Source organism: Solanum lycopersicum, chromosome 1 (genome assembly GCF_036512215.1).
Source record: "Solanum lycopersicum chromosome 1, SLM_r2.1".
NCBI classification, from domain to species: domain Eukaryota; kingdom Viridiplantae; phylum Streptophyta; class Magnoliopsida; order Solanales; family Solanaceae; genus Solanum; species Solanum lycopersicum.
The window spans coordinates 90,435,098-90,448,848 of record NC_090800.1 but is presented as its reverse complement, the minus strand read 5'-3'; the positions used below and the strand labels follow the sequence as shown (position 1 = coordinate 90,448,848).

The 13,751-nt window shown below is 33.4% G+C and overlaps 2 protein-coding genes across 5 annotated transcripts; one reads left to right on the top strand and one right to left on the bottom strand.

The window, feature by feature from the left end:
• On the top strand, positions 1 to 5,980 carry LOC101256423 (DUF21 domain-containing protein At4g33700). Of its 3 annotated transcripts, XM_010316864.4 has the most exons (12): positions 40 to 233; positions 364 to 711; positions 1,461 to 1,537; positions 1,633 to 1,716; positions 2,688 to 2,801; positions 2,968 to 3,054; positions 3,309 to 3,448; positions 3,537 to 3,624; positions 4,382 to 4,455; positions 5,196 to 5,323; positions 5,411 to 5,676; positions 5,785 to 5,980. In XM_010316864.4, exons 2-12 carry the CDS (start codon positions 534 to 536, stop codon positions 5,827 to 5,829), a joined length of 1,281 nt encoding a protein of 426 aa, XP_010315166.1. In that variant the 5' UTR covers positions 40 to 233; positions 364 to 533; the 3' UTR covers positions 5,830 to 5,980. The 3 variants fall into 3 exon arrangements, with proteins under 3 accessions (XP_025884003.1, XP_010315166.1, XP_019067408.1); XM_026028218.2 differs by having other exon boundaries at positions 1 to 711; XM_019211863.3 differs by lacking the exon at positions 364 to 711 and having other exon boundaries at positions 43 to 233.
• A 3,518-nt stretch (positions 5,981 to 9,498) lies between these two features.
• LOC101255635 (uncharacterized) lies at positions 9,499 to 12,865 on the bottom strand. 2 transcript variants are annotated; one of them, XM_004230614.5, is made up of 4 exons: positions 12,486 to 12,865; positions 11,728 to 11,905; positions 10,190 to 10,451; positions 9,499 to 10,016 (listed from the first exon to the last, which is right to left on the bottom strand). In XM_004230614.5, the coding sequence occupies exons 2-4, from the start codon at positions 11,894 to 11,896 to the stop codon at positions 9,671 to 9,673; spliced, it is 777 nt and encodes a 258-aa protein (XP_004230662.1). In that variant the 5' UTR covers positions 11,897 to 11,905; positions 12,486 to 12,865; the 3' UTR covers positions 9,499 to 9,670. The 2 variants fall into 2 exon arrangements, with proteins under 2 accessions (XP_004230662.1, XP_004230663.1); XM_004230615.5 differs by having other exon boundaries at positions 12,511 to 12,785.
• Positions 12,866 to 13,751: the final 886 nt, after the last annotated feature.

Below are 13,751 nucleotides of genomic sequence, written 5' to 3'. Positions count from 1 at the left end.
AAATATGGGTAATAAAATGTTTTTTTTTTTTTAATTTCAATCAATGATATAAATATCAATAGTTCAGCTGCATCACTATCATCTTCTCTCTCAAGCTAACACGTCACTTTCAATATTACTTCACCTTCCTACCGCAGCCTCTCTCTCCGGCGAATACATATCCATAATCTCCACCGTAGTTGCCGTATATTCCGCCGCCGGCGAATCTCACTTGTCAAGCATTTTTTTTATTGGTAAATGAAAATAAAGTAGAGTATATAATATATTCTTTCCGTTTCTCCAAATTACCGTTTCAATAAAAAACGAGGAAATTGTGACCTCTGAAAGCTGTTGCACTGTTTTCTTCTGCTGTGTTTTTTTTAGGGACGTATTTTTTCTGTGAAGTTATTTGGAGGAGATATAAATTTGGGGAGTTAAGAAAATGGAGGTGATTGAGAACTGGCCTGTGTTTCTCTAACATTTAAGTTTTGAGGTTTTTAAGGCTTTTTAGGGTTACAAAGTTGTTGGACTTTTTTTTTGGGAGGAGAAGGTGTATGGCGGTGGAGTATACATGTTGCGAGACAGGGTTCTTCATACATATTGTGATAATTGTTCTTCTGGTACTTTTCGCTGGGTTGATGTCTGGCCTTACGCTAGGGCTCATGTCTCTCAGTCTAGTTGATCTGGAAGTCCTTGCCAAGTCTGGAACTCCAATTGATCGTAAAAATGCTGGTAGTGTTTCTTTTTTTCCGGCCTTATTTTGCTGCTAACATTGTGGCGGTGTGTCTGTTGTTAAAGTTAGTTTTTTGCTATGTTGCTGACTTTTGGCTGCTTTTATGGTATATGATGAAGTGGTTTGTTAGTTTGATTCCTTTTATGTATTTCGTGCCGCAGCAAATACCGTCTATTTTAATGAATGTTTTTGGATTTTTCCAGATGATAAACGCAAGATCTTTGAGCAATAAATATGCTTAGACTTTGTATGGACTAGGGACTTACCAATTATCTGCTAAGGAATGTTTTTCTTTCTTTCTTGAGTAATTCAAAGATCATCTGTGCTACAATCCAGAAATAGTTGGGACCAATTATATAAATCATCTGGACTAGCTTTGGCTTATTCCATTCCAATACTGTGTTTTAGCACAAGTTAGGAGTTTGATCTCATAAATAATTTCGATACTAGTTGGAATAACCTTGGATGGCGAAGTTAAATGTGTGATACTGCTTGTCCACACGTAATTTCTGGGTGTTCTAGTTAGATGATCTGGAAAAGAGGGTTTTTGAGAATGATGAATTGAGAGCGAGAGAGATAGACATGCAATAAGTGGTTTTATCTGATGTCAATAGGTTATAGAAGTAGATGATACTAAGTATTGTCTTGAGACTTGAGGTTTTGAAATAATCTAGTGGCATCCCAGCACATTTATTCGTTTAGGGAATTATGATTTCACAATTAAGACTTTTTGCTTTTGTCTTAACAGAGAAGATCTTGCCTGTTGTTAAAAATCAGCATCTATTGCTTTGCACTCTGCTTATTTGCAATGCTGCTGCTATGGAGGTATATATGCAAGATTATGATTGTATGTTTCAACAAATCATTCGTGTATTCTTTGGATATTTATTTAGCTCTTACATTGTGTGATAACCTTTCAGGCACTTCCCATATTTCTTGACGGCCTAGTTACTGCTTGGGGTGCTATACTGATTTCTGTCACGTTGATACTTCTGTTTGGTGAGGTGAGGATTTCATTTTGTTGAGTATATGCTTCAAACTGACTAAATCAGGACATGGATTTGGGAATGTCACTTGGATGAGATGGGTGGTTGGGTATTCCCGTGCACCCACCCAGATGGGAAGGGGGAAATAGGGTCCCACATGGTGTGTATGTCTCGCTGCCCTTTATTGTACATGTGGGCAACAATTCACTTTATATTTCTGTTTAGTGAGGTGAGGATTTATTTTGTTCAGCATATGCTTGAAAACCGATGAAACCAGGACATGGATTTAGGTATCACACTGGTGGGGTCGTCGCTGGGTGTTCCCGTGCACCTACCTAGATGGGAAGGGAAGTAGGGTCCTCTATGGTGTGTGTGCCTCCCTGCTCTTTATGGATTTATCTACACCAAATTTACACGTAGAATGAATCCACTTTAATTACGTGATGTGATTCTTTAGGATAGTCATGCCCTTTTCTTATTAAGGATTATTATTTTCTCCTAAGTTGCTCTATGATTATTTAATACTTTGGGATGAAGTTGTTATCACTCCCTCCAAATCAAATAAGTGCAATTAATTCTATTCCACTTTTTGAAGGAAATATATACTAAGAAACTTCCGCATCATTGTTGAAACGGGCAAACAAGCTTCTGGGTTTGGGATTACTTTCAGGACCTCATTACCATCCATGGATTGTTGCCTTTATGTTGTCATTAGGCTTACTCGACAGTCTGAGAGTCGTGTAAACAAAGTCCTGGTTAAAAATGCTTCTTATTCAATGTTCTATACCTCCTTGTCTAATGAAGAAGGAACTTGATAAAGATGTATTGTTCTAAAGACACAATTTAGCAAGAGTTTAGATGTATTAGTTTTCCTTAAAAGTGAAAGACTTAAGCTGTTTGGTGAAAGCAGATGATCATTTATATATGCGTCTTTTTTGTTAGTTTCAAGAGAATTTACATGTTCTGTTTTCTATTGTGTGGTTGAGCAGATCATACCACAATCTCTTTGCTCAAGATATGGACTTGCAATCGGTGCAGCTACAGCCCCAATTGTTCGTGTTCTTGTTTGCATCTGTTTTCCTATTGCATATCCAATAAGCAAGGTAGACACTTTTATGCAATGATTTATGTTAAACTTCCCATCTAACTGAAAGTTGTCTTTCTGAATTGAGTGTCAACTGTATTCCAAGTTCGATTATCAAGCGTTGGCTTTGAGATATTAGTTGTTTGTTTTATATTAGTAGCTCATTTAGTTGCTGTGATTTCCAGCTGTTGGACTTTCTGCTAGGACATGGAAATAGAGCTCTTTTCCGACGAGCTGAGTTGAAAACTCTAGTAAATTTGCATGGGAATGAGGTAATTAATTGAAGCAGCTATGATGTTGATTCAGTTATGTGTTTGTGCTTCTAATGCATTGCCACATAAATCTAGTTGTTTTTATTTCCTGTATCATCTAATTGACTTAATACTTCCTTTTATCCACTTGGATAAGAATTCTACTTGTTTTTCAATCTAGAGAATCTGTACTGCTAAACCACTTGAATTAGGATTCCTATTTACCATGTGTTGGTTGTTTTATACTTCTAATACCGTGACTTCCTTGTAAACAGGCTGGTAAAGGGGGGGAGCTTACACATGATGAGACAACGATAATTGCTGGTGCTCTTGAGCTGCATGACAAGACAGCTAGTGATGCGATGACCCCAATATCTGAAATCTTTGCTATTGATATTAATGCAAAGCTGGACAGGTTTCTATATCTTTTGATGTCGTAATAGATTTATGTATCATTGTCTTTTCAGCTGTTTGATACTCTATATTCCCCTATTTATGTACAGGAATCTGATGAACTTGATTTTGGAGAAAGGGCATAGCAGGATACCAGTCTACTATGACCAACCTACAAACATAATAGGGTTAATCCTGGTAATTATTGATTTATTTGTGCACTTTCCCTTGACGTAGTTGGAAGCATTTTCTCCCTAATTTAGGTACAAAAATAAAACAATTCTTCTCCACGAACTTTATTTCAATTCCCGCTTGCAAAGTTTGAAGGACTTTGTTTCTATGTTTCATGAGCCAAAAGCTGTTATTTAATCCTCCAGTTACTTTCAATTTCTTGTTCCACTTGAATGATTTTGATTTTGTAGCGACTTGGTAGGTTTCTATGAACCCATGCACTGCTGGAACTTTGTGAGAGAAATATCACTACTAAATTCATGGGAAGTATCCTCCTAGGTGGCTGTTTGTGGAACTTTTAGGGCTTGTGATATCTTTTCCCCTATCATCATTTCTTAATTCATTTTTACCCAAGACAAAAATATGGTGTGATACATTACCAGATTTATACTAATATACATGGTTCAAAAACTTCCATTTTCCTCAAAAGAATTCAGTTGAATAAGTTCACTTCCAATCATGAAATGCTGGAGATTCTGCCTCGAGTGTTGAGATATGCAGTGTCTTCTCATAACTCATCATGAATTCTTGATAAACTCTGGCTAAATCAACTTCTTGAACACTGGTCTGTATCAGATATAAGTGCATTCTCAGAGTTAAGCTTGCTTTTGCCCTGTCTATTCATGTGTGTAGTTAGTTGTACTTATCCACCATCTGCCTACATCTACAAACAAGTCTATGTCCATTTTTGTCATTAATGCCTACTTGTTTTATGACATTTTAGGTTAAGAACTTGTTGACTGTTCATCCAGAAGATGGAACTCCTGTGAAGAATGTTACCATCCGAAGAATCCCAAGGTATATGTTATATCTCAAGTGTTGGAGAGGCTGCAAAAGCAAATTTAGTCTTGTGCTTTCTTTGGGCTATGGTTGCTGCTTTCTTTGGTTTTTTGATTGTTGCAAGCATATATTTAACTTTTTGTGTTCACTTAGAAGCATATCTTTAATTTGAATTCAAGTTCTTTTTGCTGTCTTCTTTTCAGAAATTCAGGGTTTTTTGACATGTAATATTTTTGTGTTTAGTTCAGCCTAGAGCTGAAATGCATTGTAGTATAGCACAGTTGAAAAGCTTTTCCATTATATATTTCACCACATCTCTAACTTCAGTGCTTCCAAATTGAATGACATTACTCCATTCAGTGAGAGTTGGTTCTACCAGTATCTTAATTGAAATAAAAAAAAATGATTTGCTTTCATCTGAAGTAAGTTTATTTTTTTAGGAAGACGGATAGTTCTAAAAATATATGAAAATGCATTGATGAAAATGATAAAAGATGGGGAAAGTGAACATGATATTCAATTTCAATGTAGACAAGGCAACTTAAATGCTGTCCCTGATAGTGTCATATGACTATTCGAGATGAAAATATTTTGGTCCTGTGTTTTATGTCATCTAACCTTTTCTAAGAATGGAAGTCCATCTTGTTTGTGTCAGTGATGTTGCATTCATTTTAGGTTGCAATTACCGTGTGGTGATTGTTCTTGTGCTTCCAGTATCCCTCATAAACGTCTTCTTGATTTCTGTTCTTATGGTGCAGGGTCCCAGATTCTATGCATTTGGATGACATCCTGAATGAGTTTCAGAAAGGTCATAGCCATATGGCTGTGGTAGTAAGACAGTGCAAAGATGATATGGATCAGCCTGCTAGCAAGTCCCCCGGAGAGAGTATGTTTTGCCAGCTGAGCTTATTTTTCTTTTATCGCATGTAAACCTTCCTTAATTTGGAGACTCCACCTTCTCTTTACTTTCCAGCTCCTGTGAAAGATGTCAGGGTAGACATCGATGGTGAAAAGCCTCCCCTTGAGAAGAGTCTTAAGACAAAACGATCATTGCAGAAGTGGAAGAGTTTCCCTAACAATGGAAATGCTTCATTCAAAAGTACCAGGAGCAAAAAGTGGACAAAAAATATGTACGCGGACATTCTGCCGATAGATGGAAATCCGCTGCCAAAACTCCCAGAAGAGGAAGAGGTTGTTGGAATTATAACTATGGAAGATGTTATTGAAGAGCTTTTACAGGTAAAACTTCTTACAATTTGCCATTTTATATGTTAAATGTTTTTCTAGACTAGTGCTGCTCAAAGGTATCTTATAAAATGTCAATAATCTGCTTCTTTTTCTGTGTAGGAGGAAATCTTTGATGAGACGGATCACCATGAGGAGGTTTCATGATCGTAGTTATGTCATACACAATGTATAATTAGAAATTTTTGTTTGTCTTATTTAAAAAAATTATTTTGCTAGACTTTAGATATATAATTTATAAATTCTAATCATATTGTACAAGACTTCTGTGCCTAAAAATGTGGTCATGCACTTACAATCTTGTTCATTTTCCCCTAAATCACAAGATCCGTGTGCCTAAAATTAATAGTGAACAATTATGAACCTGACGTTCCTTTTTCTCTATAAAAGGGGGGCATTTTCTTAGTTGTAATATAAATCCACAATCAAACTCATTAGTACGAAATAAACATTAAGCAAATAGTCCCATTTCTCTCTATTATAAATATAAATTAATTAAATCTGAACCAGCACCGACTATGATAACATCCATATTTTTATCACCATTGTCAATTTAAACATTCATTAATTACTAATCCTAGATTATTTGAACCTAATTTGTTGCTCTTCTTTATAGTTATCTTCCTAATTTTGAGATAATTATTATACAACGAAAATATAAATGCAAAGAACAAAACAATTAAAGTGGACAACAGATAAATATCAATAATCTCCATCTTCTTAATCCTTCCTTAGCTTCCAGCTGATTAAACTCCGATCCGCAGAGTTAATTAATTTTTTTTAATAGAGAGAAGTGGGACTATTTGCTTAATGTTTATTTCGTATTAACGAGTTTGATTCTGGATTTATATTCCAACTAAGAAAAAGCCATTTGATCGATATATACGTGGATTTTTCCTGTTCACTATTAATTTGACACTCTATTAAGAAATAGAGTGATACTCTTTCCATCTATTATTGTTTGTTAGGTATATTCAATATAGTCATTCATTCAAAATTATGTCGAAATGATTAGTCACTTTTTTTCAAATAACCTTAATAATTGCATAACTATTTGTTTAAAAAAGTAATGGTTATTTTAAAGTTACAAGACAAAGTACAAACCTTGTATTAAATTTTTCTTAAGAATTGTGCATGATCTTGTCGTGACAAACAATAGTGGACACAGAGTAAATAATAGGGATACTATTGTTATATTATTATTCGATTTTATTAATTTAGTACTTAAAAAAGACGTGTTATATTTAATAATAAGGGTAAAATGGACAGAAAAAGTATATTATCTCTTGATTTTCTCAATTAAATAAGTATTGTTTGATAACTATTTTTAGTACAGTGAATAACTATGATTGAACAAAAGAGCATTAAATAGGAAGGAAAATGTTTTTAGGTAATAAGTGGGTTTTTACTTCTTTTTTTTTAATTTTCCGATACATGAGAAAAAATATAATCGAAAAAGTATTATTTGGACACAATCTAGATATATACGATAAAAAAAAGCTTTAAAATACCTTTGAACGGTGAAAAATTGAACAAAAATACCCTTAGTTAATAATTTTGATTTAAAAATAATCTCTAGTGATAATTGTTATAGTGAGTTAGTGACTGTAGATTATTGAGATTAAAATTATCAATAGATCATTATTGATTTAAAAAATAAAATAAAAAAAATTATAGGTCATTGAGTTTATTTTTTCAATTTTTAAACTCATTTGTCAGGATTTGAAGATCATAGAATTTTTGTCGATTTCTTTGTGATGTTCTAATCCTATTTCGAGATTAAAATATACATAATTTCTACTCGATTTTTGACATTAGATCTGTCTGTTTGACTTGAGTCATCTTTTCCGATCACAAAGCATGTCTTTTTAATCATTTGCGTCAGTATAAATTAAACTGGACAACTTACTTTTTGTAAAAATAATAATAATTTCATTTTACAATACAGTAAGCCTTTCACTGAAAAATGTTATAATGCTGAAATACAAAATCAAAAAGTTAAATAGAATACAGTGAAAAGAGGGAAAATTATATGAAATGGCAAACATGCATAACTAATTATATATTAGGGGTATAGTTTAATTTATTTACATTATATAATTATAGTTTTATTTTATTTTGCTATAATTAATGGGGGCCCACAACCTATTAGGTAACCAATTGTATAAAAACCTTATTTTCTAATTTTGTATATAATTATACACAATCTAATTTTCTCTCTTCTATTCACAATTAATTTTCTCTCTCCTTTCCTCATTCTAACGTCTTCTCCTACATTTAATACTCCAATATCATATATGAATTTCGAATTTTTGTCCAAAATTTTAGTAATCCCTCCTGAAGTTGAAGTCCCCTCCCTAAGTTGAAGTCAATTTTGTAAGTTATCCTTAATTTTAGTTGTTTACTTTTTTTTCTAACTTATCTAAAAATTGTATATGTGTTCTGTTTTTTTTTTCTTCATATATTTTGATGAAATAATCGTTTTTTTGTTCTTGATAAATTTAAAATTTGTCAAACAATGAACGAATCGTCTACATCTTTGAGTATTAAGTATTGTATATAGTATATTCCATGTGAGTAATTGTATATAGTATATAGATGGGAAAATATCATATGTGATTATAATTTTGTATATTGTAGTAGTTATATATAAATTATCGAATATAATGTATTGAATATGCATATACAATTAATAAAAACATTGAATAAGTGTTAGTATATACTATATACAATTAAAAACATGAATAACATATATCTCTTGTTATACAAATTCGTAAAATGCATTTTTGTACATGTATATATTTATTCAATAAGATTGTATATGTATATTTATTGCAATCTAATTGGATGTGCATATACAATAAAAGACATTGAATATGTGCTGGTATATACTATATACAAAAAAGGTAAGTTCATATATATAAACAGAAAATAATCTGTGAATGACTTTTTTTTTTGATTTTTTTTGTATATATAGGTAGGTATGCATATACAGAAATTAATTTGTACATGACTTATTATAAACAATTTTTTTTTTTGAATTTGAACGTATGGCTTGAAAATGGCGACGTTTCCCTAAAATTGTGGCATTATCTTGATTTATTGTTACCATATTTAATGCTTCAGTTACAAACAACTTTTTAAAATAGAATTGTATAAATAATAATTAAAAAAATTATATACAAAATTAAAGACACCTTTAATAACTTAACTATACCCATATTATGTAATTAGATAAACTACACCCATATAATGTTATTTAATCTAATAAGTTTGCCATATATGAAATTTTCCTAATAAAGAAAATGAAAAGAAAACATGGACAGGGCAGGGCCCAATGGGACTAAAATTCTATTAGTGCAAAAAACGAAACGATCAAAATGCATGGACTCTTAGGATGTGTTGAATAGGAAAAGAAAATGTTAAGTGATTTTCTTACTTCTTTTTAAAAAATATTTCCGATACTTCAGAAAAAAGTACAAACATAGAAGCATTATTTGTACATAATCTAGTATAGCCGTATAGGACAGCAAAAGTACAAACCAAAATCCAAAGCTCACCACTAGTATTCATGAACAATGCCCAGGTGAAGCTGAAAACATACATCAGTGTTGAAAAGGAAGAGAATTTGATCTAGCTTAGCAAACCACAGTTATAGACACTAGTAAGATCTGCTTGAACATGACTAGACTGGCACAGACAATTGAGTTGGGGTCAAATCAACCAGTTGGCAAGCCATGCTTACAAGATACAAGAAACGAGTTATACTGACCTTGTTTCTTATAGAAGTTTACATGACTTCTGTTGAAGTGGGCGTGAGAAATGGAAGGTAATCTTTACAGGAGAAATGTGCAAAATATACAAAAGTACACAACAAATGGAACTTCCATGAAGCAGGAGCAAAAGTAGTGGCGTTTAACATCTCAACGAACTTAAGAATCAACAAGGACCGGATAAGTTATCATATACCACGCTAAGGGAATACTATCTACCTATGACGTTTGAGTCTTTTCTCCTCTCTTCTCCTACTTTTATGCTCCCTGTCCTTAGACTTCTTTTTTGATCTATGTTTCCTACAGTGGTCATGGTGCTTACTGGATTTAGCCTTCTTTGGGGCCTTTCTATTATCATCTGACAGAGATTCATTTTCTAAAGAACCAGGGGAATTCAGCCAGACGGGCTTCTCTGGCCCAACGACAACATGATACCCACTACCTTTGCTTAGTTTCACATCAGGACTTGCTGACTCTTTTTCTCTGGGATCTGGACTAGAAGGAAGGTAAGGACCAGCTTCATCCATCCGTGACCCAACAGTCCCCCTTCCTCGCTTGACCCTGCCAATAACAAGATGTTCAATTAGCTATGTGAGGCAAATTGAGGTTTTGACACCCTAAATACAAGTGAAAGTGTTAGACTCAATGCATGCAGCCACAAAAAGATGTGGTCTAATTTCCTTATTTATTTTCTTTTTCATTGCACGAATAGATGTTTTGAAAGAAAGACTGACCTCGAATGTAGAAATTCCTCAATTTCAGCATCTCTCAATCCTTCATCTTCACTTGAATGAGAATCTTGTATCTTCCTTTTCTTTGATCCCCTTGAGCCAGAATCAGCATCATATCTCTCACGTGACCTCCTTTCCGAGACACTAAAATTATGACACTTTGTATCACCGTTCTTATCTGCCGACCTTCCCATGATCCTGTTTTCAAGCTCCACCTCTTTCTGCCTTAACTTCCACATCTCATTTACTTCAACAGCCCGGTTAGCTGCAATTGGTAAAATTTAAGTCACAAAAAGATGCAAACTAAAGCACAAACATATGAGACATGTCCATTTTGCCGTATACAAGACTAATTTACCCTTCAAATAAACTACACTTTCACATTTTCCAGACTGACAACCATAGTGTTCATGTAGATTCTTCACACATCAAGCCCTATGCAACCTACTAAGGCAACAAAACATCATTCGCACGAAACAAAATATAGGAAAAACAAATAAGCATATGTATGAAATAGTTCTTATTTTATCTTGTACACAACTTGAATGCATGTGAGAGGTGCTTATGCAATCACTTGATTTTATAATACTCATGCGGAGATACCTCCTTTTTTTTAGACAGGTTAAGGATTTTCATGAACAAAGCGTACACAAAGACTGCCACAAATTACAAAAAACTCAGTTCCTTTACATTACTATAGGAAGCTGAGAAATTCTAACATATCATCCACAAGTGTAAAAATCTTCTAATATGTACCAATATCCAAAAAAAAAAATACATCGATATTTCAAAATATGAATATTTTCTCATAATTTGCTTTAAAAACAAATTTAGTTTCTTTCTTTCCATATCACCAACCCACCAAATGCAAGCTGGAATTGTAGCCCAGATCCTCCTCTTATGTTTCCCAAATCCTTTGCCTGACGAGCATTAAAGAAGCTGCCTAACAGCACAACTGATGTGGACCATTTTGAAGAATAAATTCCAAAACTCAAATGTGAAGCTATAATGTAAAACTAAATGTTTAGCGTCGTCCTCTTGCGGAAGATACTGATACAACAATGCCCATATGCACTAAGTGGAAGAAATAGTTCTACCAACAGAATGCCCTTTACTCCTCTGCATGGTCGTCCTAATTCTTCTTCTATTTCCTTCACTCACTGATACTTCTGAAATTAGTATTATAGTGCTCCCAACCTTAGCTTAGAATCCAAAATGCAAAGCCACAAGAAACCATACTCTAAGCTTCCATACTTTTTTTTCACTTATAAATCTTCCTCACCAGTCGGCTATTCTCAAGCTTTCATATTTATTGTCACTACACTACACTCTCTATTTTCTCAGCGACTAGTAGAACTTACCACAAATTTCTGCCTAGAGGATGTAAAATTAGCTGAATAACTGACACCAACTCCAATCAAGTGCAGCCAGATATTGATTTACTTTGGGTGAAAAAGTTTTTAAAGACGGCAAAATGAGAAATAATGGATCAGACCATAACAAAAAGCTAGAACTAGATGGGAAATAGAAGTGATGCTTACCTTGTTGTACTCCAAGAACAGTTGCTGTTAAAAACCGTGAATTTGGTCTCCCCCTGACATTAGGCCGATGAAGATAAGAAAGTGCACCCTCTGACTGTGCTTGCCGCCGCAATTCTGCAGCCTCTTTCAAAAGAATTGTCGCAATTCTATTCTCTGTCTCCAAATCCATATTCAGCACCTATAACAATACACAAGAGGCATGGTTTTAAATATGCAAAATGCCCAGTAAAAACATCTTCTTTCTTCATAGATAAGAATCAACAAATCAACTACGTCCCAGCCCGACGCTAGTTGAGTTTGACTATATAAATACTTTATATTCATTCCACAATTCATGCATAATTTGCCTTGTGATATAAACTAGAGTTATCTTCTATCTGTAAGCAATACCGAAAATTAGTAAATCCATAACTGCAAGGGATTCCACAATGGTACGACAGAAATCAGGCATAGAGATACAAAAAATTTGCTGTTTAATACAACCCATAACAAAAGATGAGATGGAATTCATAAAATAGTTGAAATTTGAGACTTTGGTCAATCAAGGGCGGCTCAACCCTAAGGCAGTGGGTTTAGGCCGTCAAAAATCCCAAATCCCCGAAAGAACCAAAAAGCCCTAAATTGAGTAATAACGAACACATCGGAAGACGCAAAATCGCAGAGAAAAAGAAATAAATTTGATTAAACGAAGAAACACAAGTCGAGATCAAAAGCAGAGCAAGAAGCGAACCCTAAAGATGAAGGAGATAAATACATACTTGGGAAGAGAGAGCGAGAGACAACCTGCACTTCCAAGGACCAAATCTGATGTAAAATCTTGATTCCTCCTATACGAGGAACACCCTATGAAGCAATGGCGGAAAGAACGCCAAGGACCAAAATACCCTTCCTAAGTTAGAATATACATAATTACTCTATGTATTTATCGTTATAATAATAATACTATTAACAACAATATTATTCTAAATTTAGGAAAATAATAATTAGGAAACTTTTAAACTAAAAAAAGCATATAAAAATACTTCCAAAACTAACAAACAAAAATAAGTAAAAAAGTGATCAAATTTTGGACAAAACAAAACACACGCCTATTTATTAGTATCATCAAATCAAATCCACTTTTATTCCTTCTTGGTTTGGGCAAGAAGTTCTACACTATGGGCTCTTTTTTAGGTAGCCCAATTTTGTTTGCTTAGATTTTGGATTTGGATCATGAAATATGTGTACATTTATTCGCCATTTTATTTTTTTTAGATAATTGTAGAGAATGACAAACTAATAAATGTAATTAAATGCAGTAACTTTTCTTTCAGTTATTTCCTTTAATAAGCAAAAACACGTTCACTTTGCTTTTATAGGACTCCACTGAATCGTATAAAATATCTAAAAAAAATAAATCGAAAGTTTTCTCTTTCTCCTTCATATTATACAATTTCTTCTTCTTTTCTTCAATTTCTCCCTAATATTCTCAACAAATTCAATTTCAATTTTCAAACTTCTCTAGCATGAAGAAAACGTTTTCAAAACTACTTCCAAAATTTCAGGTACCGCCAAAAATTCATCTCATTTTATCAATTTTTTTTTAATTTTTTCAAACTACTTTTTCACTCCAGTTCATAATCCATACAGATTTTTGGTTTAAAAAATGGATGTCCAATCTACATCGAAGAGATTCACACTAGATATATCATTGCATGTTGAAAACCCATCATTTTCCTTAGGTCTAACTCATAATTTTAGGGAGATTTCAGGTTCAATATCCAAATCGAATATCGTACAAGATATCATATCTAAATTGAGGAATGATCCTACTAGATTTGTGAATGGAAGTGTGAAAGATCATGCCAATGTTGTTGTTGGGTCAAGTAAGAAAAGGAAAGATAAAACTGACGTTTGTACAGTACACAATGATAAAAATGAAGTTGTTGGTTCTGGGTCATTCGGGCATCATAAGGTATCTGTATAATCATTGTCCATGTATATATTTCGATTTTATATTATATTTATATTTTTATATTGAATCA